We start from the raw sequence: 21,891 nt of genomic DNA, 5'->3' as shown, positions 1-21,891 counted from the left end.
CTATATAACTCCACCCACTCACACTGAACTCCAACTACTACTCACATACATTCATCTTTTACTTATAACTCCACCCATTAATTTCTACAGCTCCACCTACTAAGCTCTACTGTATAGAATTCCTTCTTTCCCTCTTACAACCCCACCCACTAACGACTTGCCTCTGATCTGTATTTTACCTATGACCCCGCCCACTGGCATCTATAACTCCACCTACTATGCTGTATATATGAACCCTTTCCTTCTCACTGTAAGTCCCCGCCCACTGATCTTTATAACTCCACCTACGACTCACCATTTATCTATGTTACCTATAACTCCACCCACTCATATCTAACTCCACCTACAATGCTCTATATATCAACCCTTTCCGTCTTAAACCCTGCCCACTAATCTCTACCCTCCCCCCTCTAGTTTCTATAACTCCGCCTACTGACCCTTTGCCGCCTTGGTTCCTCCACCATACTATGACATCAGACTTTCCTCTCAGCCGTCACCATTCGGTACAAAGCGTTCTCCTTCAGGCAATCAGCACAGTGGTTGCAGTTTGTAGTGATGGTGGCGCCCTCAGTAGGAAATGTCCTCTGCCAGCGTTCAGTCCTAAATTCCCCCTCCCCCCCCCATAGCACCATACATACCGCTTAGCATGGCGGCCAATGTCAGCATCTCACTGACGCACTGAAACTCGCAGGCCGCGATGAGAGACTTGGAGATCTGAGGATCCAGAGGAAACTCCGACATCACAATTCCAACCTCGGACAGATTCCCATCGTCATCCAGTGCAGCCAGATAATCCAGATCTTCAAGAGCCTGCATGAGGAACTCCGGAGCTGGGGGAGAGACAGAGAACTACAGGATGACTGGGGGAGGAGGGGGTGATAGAGTATGGAGAGGGGGAGGGGGGGTCTAACCAGGCAGTATGCCCCCTCTTACCGGGCCGGTCCAGAAAGTCGCACTGTCCGAGGTCAGCGATGTCTAATCGTTTCAGCAGCAGAACCATGCGACTCAAGTTTTCCTGAAGAATCCGAGGAGGAGAGAACTCCAACATCCGACTCTCAAAGGTGCTCTCAGGATACAGGCGGTAACAGACCCCTGGAGAGGAAAGAGATTACATACAACTACTCCGTGTGAAAATCTGGGAAGTGGCTGGTCGGTTATACTGCCACCTACAGGAGGATCTGGGCACGGACAACCTACTCCCACTCCCAGCATGCTTCAGGTCTTTGGCAAGCCAGTAACAAAGAGAACGATCATAAACACGTTTTGTGGCTCTCAATGGACTCCAGGAACAGGACTGAGGTACAGGACTTAAGAGAAGGTCAGTACATCCAAGAACTGGTCCAACTGAGGGGTGGGCAACAGCAGCAAAACACTAATTGGCCTACAACAAAAGGAGGACCTTACACCCAAACCTGGTGTCAGAAAAGGCCTGGGCAACCACCTGAAGGACCTTACACCTGAAGCTGGTATCAGAGGAGGCCTGGACATCCACCTGAAGCTGGTATCAGAGGAGGCCTGGACATCCACCTGAAGCTGGTATCAGAGGAGGCCTGGACATCCACCTGAAGCTGGTATCAGAGGAGGCCTGGACATCCACCTGAAGCTGGTATCAGAGGAGGCCTGGACATCCACCTGAAGCTGGTATCAGAGGAGGCCTGGACATCCACCTGAAGCTGGTATCAGAGGAGGCCTGGACATCCACCTGAAGCTGGTATCAGAGGAGGCCTGGACATCCACCTGAAGCTGGTATCAGAGGAGGCCTGGACATCCACCTGAAGCTGGTATCAGAGGAGGCCTGGACATCCACCTGAAGCTGGTATCAGAGGAGGCCTGGACATCCACCTGAAGCTGGTATCAGAGGAGGCCTGGACATCCACCTGAAGCTGGTATCAGAGGAGGCCTTGACATCCACTTGAAGGACCTTACACCCAAAGCTGGTATCAGAGGAGGCATGGACATCCACCTGAAGGACCTTACACCTAAATCTGGTATCAGAGGAGGCCTGGACATCCACCTCAAGGACCGTACACCTAAAGCTGGTATCAAAGGAAGTCTGGAAATTCACCTGGTAGAACGTGGAGAACGTGTGAACAGAAGATGCTGAAAACTTCCCAGAAGCACCCACAGATCCTTAGTGGAGTGCGCCAAATCCAATCCCTAAGCCATAAATGCTTGAATGATGATTTGCCTCTGAAAAGAAAGGTTCACCTTTACGAGGACCATCAGGAATGACAGAGTCAGTCTTAATGGAAGCAGTAGCTGGGACGTAAACTTGCACAGCACAAACTACATCCAGACAACGGAGGAAAAACTTTCAATGAACTGGAGCCAGAGAGAGACGGAAAAAGATGTCCTGGTTGTGTTGAACGGCCAAAACCATCCCAGGTAGAAAGAAAGTCCTGAGCCTTAATACCACCTTGTCTCTGTGCAAGACTGGAAGGGTTTCTTTCCGATAAGGCCACCAGTTCAGACAATCACCTTGTAGAAGTGACGACAATGAGGAACACAACCTTGTAAGTTAGAGTGGAAAAAGGGGAATAGCCCCACTGGGGACAAAAAGGGGAGTTCTGAAGTGCCAAGAGAACCAAATTCAGATCCCATTGAGTCACTGGGAAGCCATATGGGAGACACCCTGCACAAAGGTCCTACACAATGGGGGACTTGGCGTTCTCTGAACAAGATGGCAAGTTCAGGGACCTAACCCTTGTTGATGCCAAGAGCCAAATGCAAATCTAGACATTTCCCGAAAGACCAGGATTTCTCCCCTGGAGAAATCTCCTGGTAATGAAAGTTTCTCTTCTCACACCAACTGAGGTATGCCTTCCATGTGTGATAGTAGACCTTGTGAGAAGAATTCCGAACCTTTTGCATCATGGGAATTACAGATTTAAAGATGCCCGTCTCTCAGAACCAGGGATTCAATATCCATGGTGTTAAAGGAAAAACTGGTCCCTGAGGCAGAAGACTCGTATGATCATGGAGGAGCCAATTAAGCATCTACCAGGAGAATGCAGGTGGAAGAGCCACATCTGCCCAGTCCAATTCACTGATATGAGGATCTCTGGAATACCCTCCATATTATCCTGCAGAGCAAACAAGGAAGGAGTCTCAGGTAGGAGTTACACCATTGATCAGAACATGTGCCGACTGTTCCCTCAACATCAGTTTGTCCATATGTTCCACAATCTTGGGGAATGCTGAGCAGCAGAAGATAGGTCCACAAACTGGCAGTCTTGAGAGCCCACAGCAATGTGAAGGAATTGATGTTTCACTGGAAAAATGGGGGATGTGCAAGTCTTCCTGGTGAAAAGAGGCTATGACAGACCTGCTTGGTTCCATCAATATTTTCTGGGTCTGAATGAAAACAAATAGGACCTTAGGACACAAGATGGGGACAGGTTCCAAGGGGGACATGGCCACAGATGTTATTTCTGACCCTGAACACCTAAGGGAGAAAAAGGTGAGAGATTGCGCTGGCTGAAGAGACATGACAGGATAAATTAGAAGGTCTCAAAGGAACAAAAAGGGCAAGGAGAACACTGGCTTCCAGGCTACCCTTACCCAACATGGAAAAAGAATCCAAAGTACCTTTGCTGATGGGAACAGAAGGAGGATTTGATCCCCAGAAAGGGAACCCTCTTATTTAAAAAAGACTAGGCTCAGGATGGCCACAAGGTCCTACAGGAGTCTCAATCGGCAACAAAGAGGAGCTCTATGTGGTCTGCACAAAGGGTGCAAGGTCTGGAGAGATAAGGAGAAGGTGTGCAATGCCAACCAGGACCTGCAACGTCCCAAATGAAATGGTGTAAGCAGGACCAAGCCGAAGGATTTACAGAATGAGGGACAAGTATAGAATTCAGAATGAAACTTCCTATCAGACCACCAGGTGAAGGAAGTCTATAATTACAGAGCAGGGAGCAATCAACCTGCCTGAATACAAAGAAGGGGGGCATCCAACGCAGGGATGGAAGGTGCCAACATAGGGAATATCGGAGTAGTAGGGAGAGGGTGCCTGGGGTACCATAGTCTGCAGGAAAGTACGCCACGCCAATATGCTCAACCCAAAAAGGCTGTATGATAACATGAAGCTGAGGGCCCCTTTAAATACAGTGAATTTACTGCAGTAGTCCATATTCCCATTTGTGAAAGACACCTGAAAAGTGACCAGATCCTATTCAAAACCCCGGCAAAAATGTGATAAAGCTTTGCCATTGAAAAAACAAGAGCTGAACAACTGATCCATTGTTCCCCTGAGGAAGTCCAATGACGCAACACGTAGGGTGGGGAAACAGTGATGTTAGATTGTCAGCAGAGGAAAGAAAGGAAAGACACGATACACAGTGGTGAGCGATGTTAGGAGCTGGATCAGGTCTGTATGTGATCACAAGGGGGGGTGAGAACAAACGAGGGGGGGGGGGGTGAGAACAAACGAGGGGGGGGGTGAGAACAAACGAGGGGGGGGGGTGAGACACAAGAGGTGAAGGATGGTTCCAACCAGTGAAGAGGAACACAGGGGTTCCATCCCGGAGAGACATGGATTTGTGGATCATTTTATATATGGAACTCTGGTGGTGGTTACGGTTTGTACTTCTATGCCCTTTATAGGCTTTCATGCGTAATATTGAGGTGTAAAGGGCGATGCGTGGTACAGGGCGATGTGTGGAATGAACTGTGATCTGTAATCAGGAAATGAGGTGACGCCACACTATCAGATCGGTGTTATCATTGCGGGGTGAGTCACAGATTGGCCGGCACACAGGGAGGATCAGGGCAGAGAAGGAGATTTCCTGCTATAACAAGGTTACTCATTACCCCGAACAGAGACAACAAGGTTACACCCGTCCCCTGCGAGCCAGCCGGTCCCGCGCACCCGTCCCCTGCGAGCCAGCCGGTCCCGCGCACCCGTCCCCTGCGAGCCAGCCGGTCCCGCGCACCCGTCCCCTGCGAGCCAGCCGGTCCCGCGCACCCGTCCCCTGCGAGCCAGCCGGTCCCGCGCACCCGTCCCCTGCGAGCCAGCCGGTCCCGCGCACCCGTCCCCTGCGAGCCAGCCGGTCCCGCGCACCCGTCCCCTGCGAGCCAGCCGGTCCCGCGCACCCGTCCCCTGCGAGCCAGCCGGTCCCGCGCACCCGTCCCCTGCGAGCCAGCCGGTCCCGCGCACCCGTCCCCTGCGAGCCAGCCGGTCCCACGCACCCGTCCCCTGCGAGCCAGCCGGTCCCGCTCACCCGTCCCCTGCGAGCCAGCCGGTCCCGCGCACCCGTCCCCTGCGAGCCAGCCGGTCCCACGCACCCGTCCCCTGCGAGCCAGCCGGTCCCACGCACCCGTCCCCTGCGAGCCAGCCGGTCCCACGCACCCGTCCCCTGCGAGCCAGCCGGTCCCACGCACCCGTCCCCTGCGAGCCAGCCGGTCCCACGCACCCGTCCCCTGCGAGCCCCTCCGCACGTCCCGTATACCCGTCCCCTCCGCACGTCCCGTATACCCGTCCCCTCCGCACGTCCCGTATACCCGTCCCCTCCGCACGTCCCGTATACCCGTCCCCTCCGCACGTCCATTTGTGTGCATAGCCATGCAGTATATCTCCCAGGGGAAGGGTAAGACAAAAATGTAAGGGGTCCAGGGAAACCCTGTCTGATCTTGTCCATGTTCATACATGGTCCTGTCCAGGGTCCAATCTTCACCCATCATGGTGGGCATATCCTTAAAGGGGTCCTCATGGTCTGGGTGCCATAGGGAAGGCCCACGGCCCCCAGGGTCTGGGTGCCATAGGGAAGGCCCACGGCCCCCAGGGTCTGGGTGCCATAGGGAAGGCCCACGGCCCCCAGGGTCTGGGTGCCATAGGGAAGGCCCACGGCCCCCAGGGTCTGGGTGCCATAGGGAAGGCCCACGGCCCCCAGGGTCTGGGTGCCATAGGGAAGGCCCACGGCCCCCAGGGTCTGGGTGCCATAGGGAAGGCCCACGGCCCCCAGGGTCTGGGTGCCATAGGGAAGGCCCACGGCCCCCAGGGTCTGGGTGCCATAGGGAAGGCCCACGGCCCCCAGGGTCTGGGTGCCATAGGGAAGGCCCACGGCCCCCAGGGTCTGGGTGCCATAGGGAAGGCCCACAGACCTGGACCTATATGCAGCTGGCCCCTAACTACACTCTTGCACTACGTGCCGAGGCGAGCGCAGGATCCGGTGCCGGAAGCAGACGTTGCAGGCTGTCCCTGGATCTGGTTCCCTCGGTGTACTCGGGGTCATCAATACAGAAAGTGCCGAGAACCATGAAGGCAATAAGCAGATCCCGATAGCAGTGTCAGTAGGAGGATCTGGTGTAGAAAGTAGTAAATTCTAGAAAGAAAAGACGTCCATGGCCTAAGGACAGTCACAAAAGTAGTGGGCGGGGTTATAGGACACTGGGCCACAGGGCCAGCAAAGCTTCTGCCAGGGTCCAGTCACATCACTGCCATATAACCCATGGCCTCTGAACCCATTCCTGTGTCCGGTCCTGGCTGATAAAGGTACAAGGCTTTGGATGAGACCTCCAATCCCTAATTGATGGGATCCATAAACACAGACAGGTCCCCCATGGGGATGGTCAGGGCTCATGCCACAATGGCAGGTTTTGGTGGTCTTCGGACCACATCCTGAGGAACATGAGCTGGAAGCCAGGGCAGGAAGACTAACCCATGGTTCTAGGATCCAACATGTTGTACCTCAAGGCCAAGGCGGTGCGGCTCAGGGTACACGGCCAGGGCGGCTCGGCTCAGGGTACACGGCCAGGGCGGCTCGGCTCAGGGTACACGGCCAGGGCGGCGCGGCTCAGGGTACACGGCCAGGGCGACGCGGCCAGGGCGGCGCGGCTCAGGGTACGCGGCCAGGGCGGCGCGGCTCAGGGTACGCGGCCAGGGCGGCGCGGCTCAGGGTACGCGGCCAGGGCGGCGCGGCTCAGGGTACGCGGCCAGGGCGGCGCGGCTCAGGGTACGCGGCCAGGGCGGCGCGGCTCAGGGTACGCGGCCAGGGCGGCGCGGCTCAGGGTACGCGGCCAGGGCGGCGCGGCTCAGGGTACGCGGCCAGGGCGGCGCGGCTCAGGGTACGCGGCCAGGGCGGCGCGGCTCAGGGTACGCGGCCAGGGCGGCGCGGCTCAGGGTACACGGCCACCAGAGCCAAACTGAGGATAATCCACACGTCACTTTCCATCAGGGGCAGCAGAGTCATGGTGATTCCTCAACGCCTAATGGCTGCGGGGCTCTCCTACAGATAGAAGAGCAGCGGGGCCCTCGTACACAAGACCAGGCTGCGGGGCCCTCATATAGAAGACAAGATTCTCTCATTGGGTAGCAGAGAATATCCCTCCTGAAGGCCACATCTGGACCTGATGCCAATCTCCACCACATGATGATGACCCATGGAACACCCCCATACTGGGCCACCCCCCCCCCCATACTGGGACACCCCATCATTTACTCACCATCGGGTCCCTGTGCTCTCATCCTCCGGATCTCCGCTCTGGATTTACTGATCAGACGTTGGACCTGAGAATCGGCACGAATTCGGGGATTGTACACCTAGAAGACGGCAGAGAAGAGACCGTCACTCCCCCCACTGTATACAATGTCCCCTCCCCCCGCTGTATACAATGTCCCCTCCCCCCACTGTATACAATGTCCCCTCCCCCCACTGTATACAATGTCCCCTCCCCCCACTGTATACAATGTCCCCTCCCCCCACTGTATACAATGTCCCCTCCCCCCACTGTATACAATGTCCCCTCCCCCCGCTGTATACATCTGATAGAGGAGACCTGTGTCCCCACTCCCCAGGTCTGTATTATGTGGGGACGCAATGTCCCCTCCCCCGCTGTATACAATGTCCCCTCCCCCGCTGTATACATCTGATAGAGGAGACCTGTGTCCCCACTCCCCAGGTCTGTATTATGTGGGGACGCAATGTCCCCTCCCCCGCTGTATACAATGTCCCCTCCCCCACTCTATACATCTGATAGAGGAGACCTGTGTCCCCGCTCCCCAGGTCTGTCCCCTCCCCCGCTGTATCTGACAGAAGAGAGCTGTAGTGATACTGTCTCAGTGTCACCATATCTCCTCGGGGGAGGGTCCCTTTCATCCCACAATGGGCGGTGTCATGAGGCTCCATACTCACAGATTGCACCTCGCTCCCGGTATCGATGACGAATCGTATGCCGGTCAGAGAGAAGGATAGCTCGGCCACGGCGGTGGTGAGGAAGACGTGGCGCTGGTAGTCGGCCTCGGCGTGGGACGCCTCGTACACGCTCTGTATAGAGGTCCCAGCACTGGGGAGAAGAGCCATCGGCAGCAGGGAGCCCAGATTGGGGCTCAGGGACACAGATTCGGTGAGGAGAGCCGCCGAGCACCGTTGTACCTCCTGTGAAGGACAAGCCGACATTCGTCACCCTCTGACATCTGGGTACCCCCCCCCCCAATCTCCATCATACAACCACACCCACCTCTTCACTGGCCAAGAACACCAGAACTTCTCCCGTCTCGTTCCTTCGGTGGATGTCCAGTACCATGTGACAAGCCGCCATCACCTGGTCATGTGACGGAGACGCCCGGTACACCACACTTGGCATGTGATCCTGGCCTGGAACCGTCACCACGGACGTACCCGACCCAAGGAATTCCAGCAGACGCGGCTGCAGAGCCGGAGTGGTCATGACCACCAGGCGCAGGGCGGCTCTCTGCTGAATGATGTCCTTCAGGAGGCCCAGAAGGAGGTCGGTGGCCACTGTCCGCTCATCTACCTCATCCAGAATCACCACACTGGCCGTCTGCATGAGAGGGTTGGAGGTCAGTTCCTGGAGAAGAAGAGAGTCCCAGCAGAACCTGCAGGAGAGGAAAAGTGTAAGGTGGCAGAAACATGGAGGGGAGGAGCCAGACAGACCGCCGTACCGACATGGAGGGGAGGAGCCGGACAGACCGCCGTACCGACACGGAGGGGAGGAGCCAGACAGACCGACCGCCGTGCCGACACGGAGGGGAGGAGCCAGACAGACTGACCGCCGTGCCGACACGGAGGGGAGGAGCCAGACAGAACGCCCGCCGTGCCGACACGGAGGGAAGGAGCCAGACAGACCTCCCGCCGTACCGACATGGAGGGGAGGAGCCAGACAGACCGCCGTACCGACATGGAGGGGAGGAGCCGGACAGACCGCCGTACCGACATGGAGGGGAGGAGCCGGACCGACCGCCCGTTGTACCGACATGGAGGGGAGGAGCCAGAAAGACCGACCGCCGTACCGACATGGAGGGGAGGAGCCAGACCGACCGACCGCCGTACCGACATGGAGGGGAGGAGCCAGACCGACCGCCGTACCGACATGGAGGGGAGGAGCCAGACCGACCGCCGTACCGACATGGAGGGGAGGAGCCAGACCGACCGCCGTACCGACATGGAGGGGAGGAGCCAGACCGACCGCCGTACCGACATGGAGGGGAGGAGCCAGACCGACCGCCGTACCGACATGGAGGGGAGGAGCCAGACCGACCGCCGTACCGACATGGAAGGGAGGAGCCAGACCGACCGCCGTACCGACATGGAGGGGAGGAGCCAGACCGACCGCCGTACCGACATGGAGGGGAGGAGCTAGACCGACCGCCATACCGACATGGAGGGGAGGAGCCAGACCGACCGACCGCCATACCGACATGGAGGGGAGGAGCCAGACCGACCTCCGTACCAACATGGAGGGGAGGAGCCAGACCGACCGCCGTACCGACATGGAGGGGAGGAGCCAGACCGACCGACCGCCATACCGACATGGAGGGGAGGAGCCAGACCGACCTCCGTACCGACATGGAGGGGAGGAGCCAGACCGACCGACCACCATACCGACATGGAGGGGAGGAGCCAGACCGACCGCCGTACCGACATGGAGGGGAGGAGCCAGACCGACCGCCGTACCGACATGGAGGGGAGGAGCCGGACCGACCGCCGTACCGACATGGAGGGGAGGAGCCGGACCGACCGCCCGTTGTACCGACATGGAGGGGAGGAGCCAGAAAGACCGACCGCCGTACCGACATGGAGGGGAGGAGCCAGAAAGACCGACCGCCGTACCGACATGGAGGGGAGGAGCCAGACCGACCGACCGCCGTACCGACATGGAGGGGAGGAGCCAGACCGACCGACCGCCGTACCGACATGGAGGGGAGGAGCCAGACCGACCGACCGCCGTACCGACATGGAGGGGAGGAGCCAGACCGACCGCCGTACCGACATGGAGGGGAGGAGCCAGACCGACCGCCGTACCGACATGGAGGGGAGGAGCCAGACCGACCGCCGTACCGACATGGAGGGGAGGAGCCAGACCGACCGCCGTACCGACATGGAAGGGAGGAGCCAGACCGACCGCCGTACCGACATGGAGGGGAGGAGCCAGACCGACCGCCGTACCGACATGGAGGGGAGGAGCTAGACCGACCGCCATACCGACATGGAGGGGAGGAGCCAGACCGACCGACCGCCATACCGACATGGAGGGGAGGAGCCAGACCGACCTCCGTACCGACATGGAGGGGAGGAGCCAGACCGACCGCCGTACCGACATGGAGGGGAGGAGCCAGACCGACCTCCGTACCGACATGGAGGGGAGGAGCCAGACCGACCTCCGTACCGACATGGAGGGGAGGAGCCAGACCGACCGACCGCCATACCGACATGGAGGGGAGGAGCCAGACCGACCGCCGTACCGACATGGAGGGGAGGAGCCAGACCGACCGCCGTACCGACATGGAGGGGAGGAGCCAGACCGACCGCCGTACCGACATGGAGGATGGGTGTACATGGCCACATAACTTAACATGGCCAACCAGCCATGCAGCATAAAACTGGACTGGGCTGTAGAGGTATGGATAGGGCCACTGGGTCATGGCAGTAGGGTTAGGGTTGGGGACGCTGGGTCACGGCGAGGGCCCGGAGGTCGGGGACGCTGGGTCACGGCGAGGGCCTGGAGGTCGGGGACGCTGGGTCACGGCGAGGGCCCGGAGGTCGGGGACGCTGGGTCACGGCCAGGGCCCGGAGGTCGGGGACGCTGGGTCACGGCGAGGGCCCGGAGGTCGGGGGGGACGCTGGGTCACGGCCAGGGCCCGGAGGTCGGGGACGCTGGGTCACGGCCAGGGCCCGGAGGTCGGGGACGCTGGGTCACGGCCAGGGCCCGGAGGTCGGGGACGCTGGGTCACGGCGAGGCTCATTCACCAGCCTTGGGAGCGCAGACTCATACTGCCAGGACTGACACTGAAGAGGGAAGGACTTCTCAGCCTGTGTGTGTCCTATGTAGTGACACTATCCCCCCCCGCCCCCGCCCCAGCACTACCCCCCTCGCCCCAGCACTACCCCCCTCTCCGCACCCGTGTTCTGTATGTCATCGTGTTGAGTAGGGAGCCACCTATTGGGTGTTCTCTGCACCTGCATTTATTATCCCTTCAACAAGAGTGTCTCATGTTTGATAAGAATAAAGACTTCCCATAAACCACTGCAGCCATGTCAGGGTTCAGGAGACCACCGGCGAGGGTCCCCTCCATCCTCTGATACACACGCCTGGAAGTTCTCCCGTTGTGTTTGCTGAAGTTACATACATGGTATTCCGTGTGCTATGTAGGGAGCTGTGTGTGAGACGTGTGCTCATTGTATGTGTGTCAGTGCGGGTCCCGGGCCCCGGCTCACCTCAGTATGGTGTTGGGGGTGGAGCAGTCTTCATGAGGGACAGAGAAGCCCACCTCATGGCCCAGGTTCAGGTCCATCTCATCGGCCAATCGGACGGCCAGGCTGAAGGCGGCAGCGGCATGGGGCTGGGAGCAGATGACGGCGCCCTCCGTGTACTGCTGGGAGAGAGCAAACTCCGCACACCACTGAGGAACCTGAGGGGGACAAAGATGGAGAGCGTGACACGCCATGGGGGGCCCTTCAGCAGCTATGGGGCCCCTGTATCTCTAGACAACAGTTCACTGAGAGAGGGGCCCACCAACCACACATACTGAACGGGAAGACAAACCCCCCTAGAGAGCCCCCTGGACTTCTCACTACACCCCACATGTAGAAGGGTGGATATGAGGGGCCCCCCGCATGTAGAAGGGCAGATATGAGGGGCCCCCCGCATGTAGAAGGGCAGATATGAGGGGCCCCCCGCATGTAGAAGGGTGGATATGAGGGGCCCCCCGCATGTAGAAGGGCGGATATGAGGGGGCCCCCCGCATGTAGAAGGGCGGATATGAGGGGGCCCCCCGCATGTAGAAGGGTGGATATGAGGGGGCCCCCCGCATGTAGAAGGGCGGATATGAGGGAGCCCCCCGCATGTAGAAGGGCGGATATGAGGGGCCCCCCGCATGTAGAAGGGCGGATATGAGGGGCCCCCCGCATGTAGAAGGGCGGATATGAGGGGGCCCCCCGCATGTAGAAGGACGGATATGAGGGGCCCCCCGCATGTAGAAGGGCGGATATGAGGGGGCCCCCCGCATGTAGAAGGGCGGATATGAGGGGCCCCCCGCATGTAGAAGGGTGGATATGAGGGCCCCCCACATGTAGAAGGGTGGATATGAGGAGCCCCCCGCATGTAGAAGGGTGGATATGAGGAGCCCCCCGCATGTAGAAGGGTGGATATGAGGAGCCCCCCACATGTAGAAGGGTGGATATGAGGGGGCCCCCCCGCATGTAGAAGGGTGGATATGAGGGGCCCCCCGCATGTAGAAGGGTGGATATGAGGGCCCCCCACATGTAGAAGGGTGGATATGAGGAGCCCCCCGCATGTAGAAGGGTGGATATGAGGAGCCCCCCGCATGTAGAAGGGTGGATATGAGGAGCCCCCCACATGTAGAAGGGTGGATATGAGGAGCCCCCCGCATGTAGAAGGGCGGATATGAGGGCCCCCCACATGTAGAAGGGTGGATATGAGGGCCCCCCACATGTAGAAGGGCGGATATGAGGGCCCCCCACATGTAGAAGGGTGGATATGAGGGCCCCCCACATGTTGAAGAGGTGATAGGATGAGCCCCCCACATGAAGAATGGTGGCTATGAGACCACTCCCCCAGCTATGACACTCACCTGTGTGCTCCGCCCTGATCCCGCCTCCCCACTGATGAGGACGATGTTGTGGCTCTGCAGACTCCCCATGAATTGGTATTTGGCCCCCCAAACCGGCAGAGCGCGGCGCCCGGCCAGGAAGTGGTAATACCGCGAGGAGAAGGGGAGACCATCGAAGGGGTTCTGCTCCAGATCTCCAGACTCCTTCCCGTCATCTTCATCCTCCTCCAGGATCACAACGTCCTCCTCATCCTCTCCACCATCCCGCTCCAAGGAGGGGCCCTTCACCGACTCCATCCTGACTGCAAGAGAACAGAGTCACTGGGGCCCCAACATGGGGGACAGACAGGGCTACTACTGAGGGGGAGGAGAGGGGCCCCAACATGAGGGACAGACAGGACTTGGGGGGAGGAGAGGGCCCCAACATGGGGGACACAGGACTGAGGGGGGAGGAGAGGGCCCCAACATGGGGGACACAGGACTGAGGGGGGAGGGGCCCCAACATGAGGACAGACAGGACTGAGGGGGGAGGAGAGGGGCCCCAACATGGGGGACAGACAGGACTGAGGGGGGAGGAGAGGGGCCCCAACATGGGGGACAGACAGGACTGAGGGGGAGGAGAGGGGCCCCAACATGGGGGACAGACAGGACTGAGGGGGAGGAGAGGGGCCCCAACATGGGGGACAGACAGGACTGAGGGGGAGGAGAGGGGCCCCAACATGGGGACAGACAGGACTGAGGGGGGAGGAGAGGGGCCCCAACATGGGGGACAGACAGGACTGAGGGGGAGGAGAGGGGCCCCAACATGGGGGACAGACACATCTGCAGCTTCTCCCCATCAACCAACCAGATCTCACATTATAGGCTAAGCAATGACAACCTTGTTCTGATTGGCTGCTCTGCACACATTTGGCTGCATAGAGTACTGTCCCCTCCCCCTCTGCCCCCCTTGACTCCCCCAACATAAACACATCTTACTGGGTGTCACTTCTGGGTGGCAGAGAGATCCTTCATGTCTTCCGCCCTCACTGACACCAACTTCCGCCTCCTCCGTCGGATACTTCCGCCCTCACTTAGATTCTCTTCCGACTCTTCAATAAAAACAATTCCGCCCTCACTACCATCCACTTCCGCCTCAAATGGACACTTCCGCCCTAACCGAAATCATTTTCCTTTACTTATAATATTTCCTTCAGTCACCACAACGTCCATACACTGGAGGGAAATGTGACGTCATACGGCCGCCATTTTCCCGGAGACTCATCCCCCCTCCCCCCACTGCCCCTGTCCTCCCCCCCTCACCACCCCACTGCCCCCCCCTCACCACCCCACTGCTCCTGTCTTCATCCCCCCCTCACCACCCCACTGTCCCTGTCCCCCCCCCTCACCACCCCACTGCCCCTGTCCCCCCCCTCACCACCCCACTGCCCCTGTCCCCCCTCACCACCCCACTGCCCCCCCCTCACCACCCCACTGCCCCTGTCCCCCCCCCTCACCACCCCACTGCCCCTGTCCCCCCCACCCCACTGCCCCTGTCCCCCCCCCTCACCACCCCACTGTCCCTGCCCCCCCCCCTCACCACCCCACTGCCCCTACCACCCCACTGCCCCTGTCTTCATCCCCCCCTCACCACCCCACTGCCCCTGTCCCCCCCCACACCACTCCACTGCCCATGTCCCCCCCCTCACCACCCCACTGCCCCTGTCTTCATCCCCCCCTCACCACCCCACTGCCCCTGTCCCCCCCCACACCACTCCACTGCCCATGCCCCCCCCCTCACCACCCCACTGCCCCTGTCTTCATCCCCCCCTCACCACCCCACTGTGCCTGCCCCCCCCCCTCACCACCCCACTGTGCCTGCCCCCCCCCCTCACCACCCCACTGCCCCTATCCCCCCCCCCCTCACCACCCCACTGCCCCCCCCTCACCACCCCACTGCCCCTGTCCCCCCCCCCCTCACCACCCCACTGCCCCTGTCCCCCCCCTCACCACCCCACTGCCCCTGTCCCCCCTCACCACCCCACTGCCCCCCCCTCACCACCCCACTGCCCCTGTCCCCCCCCCTCACCACCCCACTGCCCCTATCCCCCCCCCCTCACCACCCCACTGCCCCCCCCTCACCACCCCACTGCCCCTGTCCCCCCCCCCCTCACCACCCCACTGCCCCTGTCCCCCCCCTCACCACCCCACTGCCCCTGTCCCCCCTCACCACCCCACTGCCCCCCCCTCACCACCCCACTGCCCCTGTCCCCCCCCCTCACCACCCCACTGCCCCTGTCCCCCCCACCCCACTGCCCCTGTCTTCATCCCCCCCTCACCACCCCACTGCCCCTGTCCCCCCCACCCCACTGCCCCTGTCTTCATCCCCCCCACACCACTCCACTGCCCATGTCCCCCCCCTCACCACCCCACTGCCCCTGTCTTCATCCCCCCCTCACCACCCCACTGTCCCTGCCCTCCCCCCCTCACCACCCCACTGTGCCTGCCCCCCCCCTCACCACCCCACTGTGACTGCCCCCCCTCCCCTCACCACCCCACTGTGCCTGCCCCCCCCCTCACCACCCCACTGCCCCTATCCCCCCCCACCACCCCACTGTCCCTATCCCTCCCCCTCACCACCCCACTGCCCCTGTCCCCCCACCACCCCACTGCCCCTGTCCTCACCACCCCACTGCCCCTACCACCCCACTGCCCCTGTCTTCATCCCCCCCTCACCACCCCACTGTCCCTATCCCCCCCCTCACCACCCCACTGCCCCTGTCCTCCCCCCCTCACCACCCCACTGTGCCTGCCCCCCCCCCTCACCACCCCACTGTGCCTGCCCCCCCCCTCACCACCCCACTGCCCCTGTCTTCATCCCCCCCTCACCACCCCACTGTCCCTATCCCCCCCCTCACCACCCCACTGTCCCTATCCCCCCCTCACCACCCCACTGTGCCTGCCCCCCCCCCCCCTCACCACCCCACGGTGCCTGCCCCCCCCCCTCACCACCCCACTGCCCCTGTCTTCATCCCCCCCTCACCACCCCACTGCCCCTGTCTTCATCCCCCCCTCACCACCCCACTGCCCCTGTCCTCCCCCCCTCACCACCCCACTGCCCCTGTCTTCATCCCCCCCTCACCACCCCACTGCCCCTGTCTTCATCCCCCCCTCACCACCCCACTGCCCCTGTCCTCCCCCCCTCACCACCCCACTGCCCCTGTCTTCATCCCCCCCTCACCACCCCACTGCCCCTGTCTTCATCCCCCCCCTCACCACCCCACTGCCCCTGTCTTCATCCCCCCCTCACCACCCCACTGCCCCTGTCTTCATCCCCCCCCTCACCACCCCACTGCCCCTGTCTTCATCCCCCCCTCACCACCCCACTGCCCCTGTCCTCCCCCCCTCACCACCCCACTGCCCCTGTCCCCCCCCCTCACCACCCCACTGCCCCTGTCCCCCTCCTCTCCCACCACCCTACTGCACCTGTCTCCTCACCCCCACCCAGGTCATTGGGGGAGGGGAGAGGTCTTCAGAGAAAATCAGGGGCCCGGATATGAGGAGGGGCCCGGATATCCAATTGGACGCTTGTATGAAGAGTCTCTGAGATCCTCCACTGATATTTCTGAACAACTGCACAGAAAACAGCGTGGTCACCACCAAGATGAAGCGTGTCATCCCCGGGGTCACCGCCAAGAAGAAGCGTGTCATCCCCGGGGTCACCGCCAAGAAGAAGCGTGTCATCCCCGGGGTCACCGCCAAGATGAAGCGTGTCATCCCCGGGGTCACCACCAAGATGAAGCGTGTCATCCCCGGGGTCACCACCAAGATGAAGCGTGTCATCCCCGGGGTCACCACCGAGATGAAGCGTGTCATCCCCGGGGTCACCACCAAGATGAAGCGTGTCATCCCCGGGGTCACCACCAAGATGAAGCGTGTCATCCCCGGGGTCACCACCAAGATGAAGCGTGTCATCCCCGGGGTCACCACCAAGAAGAAGCGTGTCATCCCCGGGGTCACCACCGAGATGAAGCGTGTCATCCCCGGGGTCACCACCGAGATGAAGCGTGTCATCCCCGGGGTCACCACCGAGATGAAGCGTGTCATCCCCGGGGTCACCACCGAGATGAAGCGTGTCATCCCCGGGGTCACCACCGAGATGAAGCGTGTCATCCCCGGGGTCACCACCGAGATGAAGCGTGTCATCCCCGGGGTCACCACCGAGATGAAGCGTGTCATCCCCGGGGTCACCACCGAGATGAAGCGTGTCATCCCCGGGGTCACCACCGAGATGAAGCGTGTCATCCCCGGGGTCACCACCGAGATGAAGCGTGTCATCCCCGTAGTCACCACCAAGATGAAGCGTGTCATCCCCGGGGTCACCACCGAGATGAAGCGTGTCACTCATCCCCGGGGTCACCACCGAGATGAAGCGTGTCACTCATCCCCGGGGTCACCACCGAGATGAAGCGTGTCATCCCCGGGGTCACCACCGAGATGAAGCGTGTCATCCCCGGGGTCACCACCAAGATGAAGCGTGTCATCCCCGGGGTCACCACCGAGATGAAGCGTGTCATCCCCGGGGTCACCACCGAGATGAAGCGTGTCATCCCCGGGGTCACCACCGAGATGAAGCGTGTCATCCCCGGGGTCACCACCGAGATGAAGCGTGTCATCCCCGGGGTCACCACCAAGATGAAGCGTGTCATCCCCGGGGTCACCACCAAGATGAAGCGTGTCATCCCCGGGGTCACCACCAAGATGAAGCGTGTCATTCCCGGGGTCACCACCAAGATGAAGCGTGTCATCCCCGGGGTCACCACCAAGATGAAGCGTGTCATCCCCGGGGTCACCACCAAGAAGAAGCGTGTCATCCCCGGGGTCACCACCAAGATGAAGCGTGTCATCCCCGGGGTCACCACCAAGATGAAGCGTGTCATCCCCGGGGTCACCACCAAGATGAAGCGTGTCACTCATCCCCGGGGTCACCACCAAGATGAAGCGTGTCATCCCCGGGGTCACCACCAAGATGAAGCGTGTCATCCCCGGGGTCACCACCAAGATGAAGCGTATCATCCCCGGGGTCACCACCAAGAAGAAGCGTGTCATCCCTGGGGTCACCACCAAGAAGAAGCGTGTCATCCCCGGGGTCACCACCAAGAAGAAGCGTGTCATCCCCGGGGTCACCACCAAGAAGAAGCGTGTCATCCCTGGGGTCACCTCCAAGAAGAAGCGTGTCATCCCCGGGGTCACCGCCAAGATGAAGCGTGTCACTCATCCCCGTAGTCACCACCAAGATGAAGTGTGTCACTCATCCCCGGGGTCACCACCAAGAAGAAGCGTGTCATCCCCGGGGTCACCACCAAGATGAAGCGTATCATCCCTGGGGTCACCGCCAAGATGAAGCGTGTCACTCATCCCCGGGGTCACCACCAAGATGAAGCGTGTCATCCCCGGGGTCACCGCCAAGAAGAAGCGTGTCATCCCCGGGGTCACCACCAAGATGAAGCGTGTCACTCATCCCCGGGGTCACCACCAAGAAGAAGCGTGTCATCCCCGGGGTCACCACCAAGAAGAAGCGTGTCATCCCCGGGGTCACCACCAAGATGAAGCGTGTCACTCATCCCCGGGGTCACCACCAAGATGAAGCGTGTCATCCCCGGGGTCACCACCAAGAAGAAGCGTGTCACTCATCCCCGGGGTCACCACCAAGATGAAGCGTGTCACTCATCCCCGGGGTCACCACCAAGATGAAGCGTGTCACTCATCCCCGGGGTCACCACCAAGAAGAAGCGTGTCATCCCCGGGGTCACCACCAAGAAGAAGCGTGTCACTCATCCCCGGGGTCACCACCAAGATGAAGCGTGTCATCCCCGGGGTCACCACCAAGATGAAGCGTGTCACTCATCCCCGGGGTCACCACCAAGATGAAGCGTGTCACTCATCCCCGGGGTCACCACCAAGATGAAGCGTGTCATCCCCGGGGTCACCGCCAAGATGAAGCGTGTCATCCCCGGGGTCACCGCCAAGATGAAGCGTGTCATCCCCGGGGTCACCACCAAGATGAAGCGTGTCATCCCCGGCGTCACCGCCAAGAAGAAGCGTGTCATCCCCGGGGTCACCACCAAGATGAAGCGTGTCACTCATCCCCGGGGTCACCACCAAGATGAAGCGTGTCATCCCCGGGGTCACCACCAAGAAGAAGCGTGTCATCCCCGGGGTCACCACCAAGATGAAGCGTGTCACTCATCCCCGGGGTCACCACCAAGATGAAGCGTGTCACTCATCCCCGGGGTCACCACCAAGAAGAAGCGTGTCACTCATCCCCGGGGTCACCACCAAGAAGAAGCGTGTCATCCCCGGGGTCACCACCAAGAAGAAGCGTGTCATCCCCGGGGTCACCACCAAGATGAAGTGTGTCACTCATCCCCGGGGTCACCACCAAGTTGAAGCATGTCATCCCCGGGGTCACCACCAAGAAGAAGCGCGTCATCCCCGGGGTCACCGCCAAGAAGAAGCGTGTCATCCCCGGGGTCACCGCCAAGAAGAAGCGTGTCATCCCCGGGGTCACCGCCAAGAAGAAGCGTGTCATCCCCGGCGTTACCGCCAAGATGAAGCGTGTCATCCCCGGGGTCACCGCCAAGAAGAAGCGTGTCATCCCCGGGGTCACCGCCAAGATGAAGCGTGTCATCCCCGGGGTCACCGCCAAGAAGAAGCGTGTCATCCCCGGGGTCACCGCCAAGAAGAAGCGTGTCATCCCCGGGGTCACCGCCAAGAAGAAGCGTGTCATCCCCGGGGTCACCACCAAGAAGAAGCGTGTCATCCCCGGGGTCACCACCAAGATGAAGCGTGTCACTCATCCCCGGGGTCACCACCAAGATGAAGTGTGTCATCCCCGGGGTCACCACCAAGATGAAGCGTGTCACTCATCCCCGGGGTCACCACCAAGAAGAAGCGTGTCATCCCCGTGGTCACCACCAAGAAGAAGCGTGTCATCCCCGGGGTCACCGCCAAGATGAAGCGTGTCACTCATCCCCGGGGTCACCACCAAGATGAAGCGTGTCACTCATCCCCGGGGTCACCACCAAGAAGAAGCGTGTCATCCCCGGGGTCACCACCAAGAAGAAGCGTGTCATCCCCGGGGTCACCACCAAGAAGAAGCGTGTCATCCCCGGGGTCACCACCAAGAAGAAGCGTGTCATCCCCGGGGTCACCACCAAGATGAAGCGTGTCATCCCCGTGGTCACCACCAAGAAGAAGCGTGTCATCCCCGGGGTCACCGCCAAGATGAAGCGTGTCACTCATCCCCGGGGTCACCACCAAGATGAAGCGTGTCACTCATCCCCGGGGTCACCACCAAGATGAAGCGTGTCATCCCCGGGGTCACCACCAAGATGAAGCGTGTCATCCCCGTGGTCACCACCAAGAAGAAGCGTGTCATCCCCGGGGTCACCGCCAAGATGAAGCGTGTCACTCATCCCCGGGGTCACCACCAAGATGAAGCGTGTCACTCATCCCCGGGGTCACCACCAATTTGAAGCGTGTCACTCATCCCCGGGGTCACCACCAAGATGAAGCGTGTCATCCCCGGGGTCACCACCAAGATGAAGCGTGTCATCCCCGGGGTCACCGCCAAGATGAAGCGTGTCACTCATCCCCGGGGTCACCATCAAGATGAAGCGTGTCACTCATCCCCGGGGTCACCACCAAGTTGAAGCGTGTCACTCATCCCCGTGGTCACCACCAAGAAGAAGCGTGTCATTCCCGGGGTCACCGCCAAGAAGAAGCGTGTCATCCCCGGGGTCACCGCCAAAAAGAAGCGTGTCATCCCCGGGGTCACCACCAAGAAGAAGCGTGTCATCCCTGGGGTCACCGCCAAGAAGAAGCGTGTCATCCCCGGGGTCACCACCAAGATGAAGCGTGTCACTCATCCCCGGGGTCACCACCAAGAAGAAGCGTGTCATCCCCGGGGTCACCGCCAAGAAGAAGCGTGTCATCCCCGGGGTCACCGCCAAGAAGAAGCGTGTCATCCCCGGGGTCACCGCCAAGAAGAAGCGTGTCATTCCCGGGGTTACCGCCAAGATGAAGCGTGTCATCCCCGGGGTCACCGCCAAGAAGAAGCGTGTCATCCCCGGGGTCACCGCCAAGAAGAAGCGTGTCATCCCCGGGGTTACCGCCAAGATGAAGCGTGTCATCCCCGGGGTCACCGCCAAGAAGAAGCGTGTCATCCCCGGGGTCACCGCCAAGAAGAAGCGTGTCATCCCCGGGGTCACCGCCAAGAAGAAGCGTGTCATCCCCGGGGTCACCGCCAAGATGAAGCGTGTCACTCATCCCCGGGGTCACCACCAAGATGAAGCGTGTCACTCATCCCCGGGGTCACCACCAAGAAGAAGCGTGTCATCCCCGTGGTCACCACCAAGAAGAAGCGTGTCATCCCCGGGGTCACCGCCAAGAAGAAGCGTGTCATCCCCGGGGTCACCGCCAAGATGAAGCGTGTCACTCATCCCCGGGGTCACCACCAAGATGAAGCGTGTCACTCATCCCCGGGGTCACCACCAAGAAGAAGCGTGTCATCCCCGGGGTCACCGCCAAGAAGAAGCGTGTCATCCCCGGGGTCACCGCCAAGATGAAGCGTGTCATCCCCGGGGTTACCTCCAAGATGAAGCGTGTCACTCATCCCATGTAACGTGTGATCAGGAGAATTCACAGATCAGACACCAACAGGAAAACCAAACATTGAGATCTCCAGAACCCAGCAAACCGAAACGCTAACAACACGAGGAGGCCGAGAGCTTCACCGCATGTCTGACGTCTCCAGAGCCACAGCTCCTTATATACCGTGTGATGTCACTCCCGTATGGTGTGTATGGGGAGCGGTGATG

General features: G+C 60.5%; 1 protein-coding gene across 2 annotated transcripts in view; it reads right to left on the bottom strand.

The window, feature by feature from the left end:
- Positions 1 to 14,209, bottom strand: part of DQX1 (DEAQ-box RNA dependent ATPase 1) — a 34,797-nt gene extending 20,588 nt beyond the window's left edge. For both annotated transcript variants that reach the window (XR_016309343.1, XM_089665757.1), the window contains exons 1-8: positions 14,009 to 14,209; positions 13,052 to 13,332; positions 11,676 to 11,869; positions 8,458 to 8,836; positions 8,133 to 8,375; positions 7,444 to 7,540; positions 934 to 1,092; positions 639 to 830 (exon numbers count right to left, since the gene is read on the bottom strand). Coding sequence is in view for 1 of the 2 variants with exons in the window: in XM_089665757.1 (XP_089521883.1) it covers positions 639 to 830; positions 934 to 1,092; positions 7,444 to 7,540; positions 8,133 to 8,375; positions 8,458 to 8,836; positions 11,676 to 11,869; positions 13,052 to 13,327 (1,540 nt within the window). In the remaining variant the exon portion in view is untranslated. The remainder of the gene's footprint in view (positions 1 to 638; positions 831 to 933; positions 1,093 to 7,443; positions 7,541 to 8,132; positions 8,376 to 8,457; positions 8,837 to 11,675; positions 11,870 to 13,051; positions 13,333 to 14,008) is intronic.
- Between the last annotated feature and the right edge of the window lie 7,682 nt (positions 14,210 to 21,891).

Source organism: Staurois parvus, unplaced genomic scaffold, assembly GCF_062004578.1.
Source record: "Staurois parvus isolate SC_StPar_1 unplaced genomic scaffold, SC_StPar_1.0 ptg002327l, whole genome shotgun sequence".
In the NCBI taxonomy this organism is placed as follows: Eukaryota; Metazoa; Chordata; class Amphibia; order Anura; family Ranidae; genus Staurois; species Staurois parvus.
This window is presented reverse-complemented; position numbering and strand designations above follow the sequence as displayed.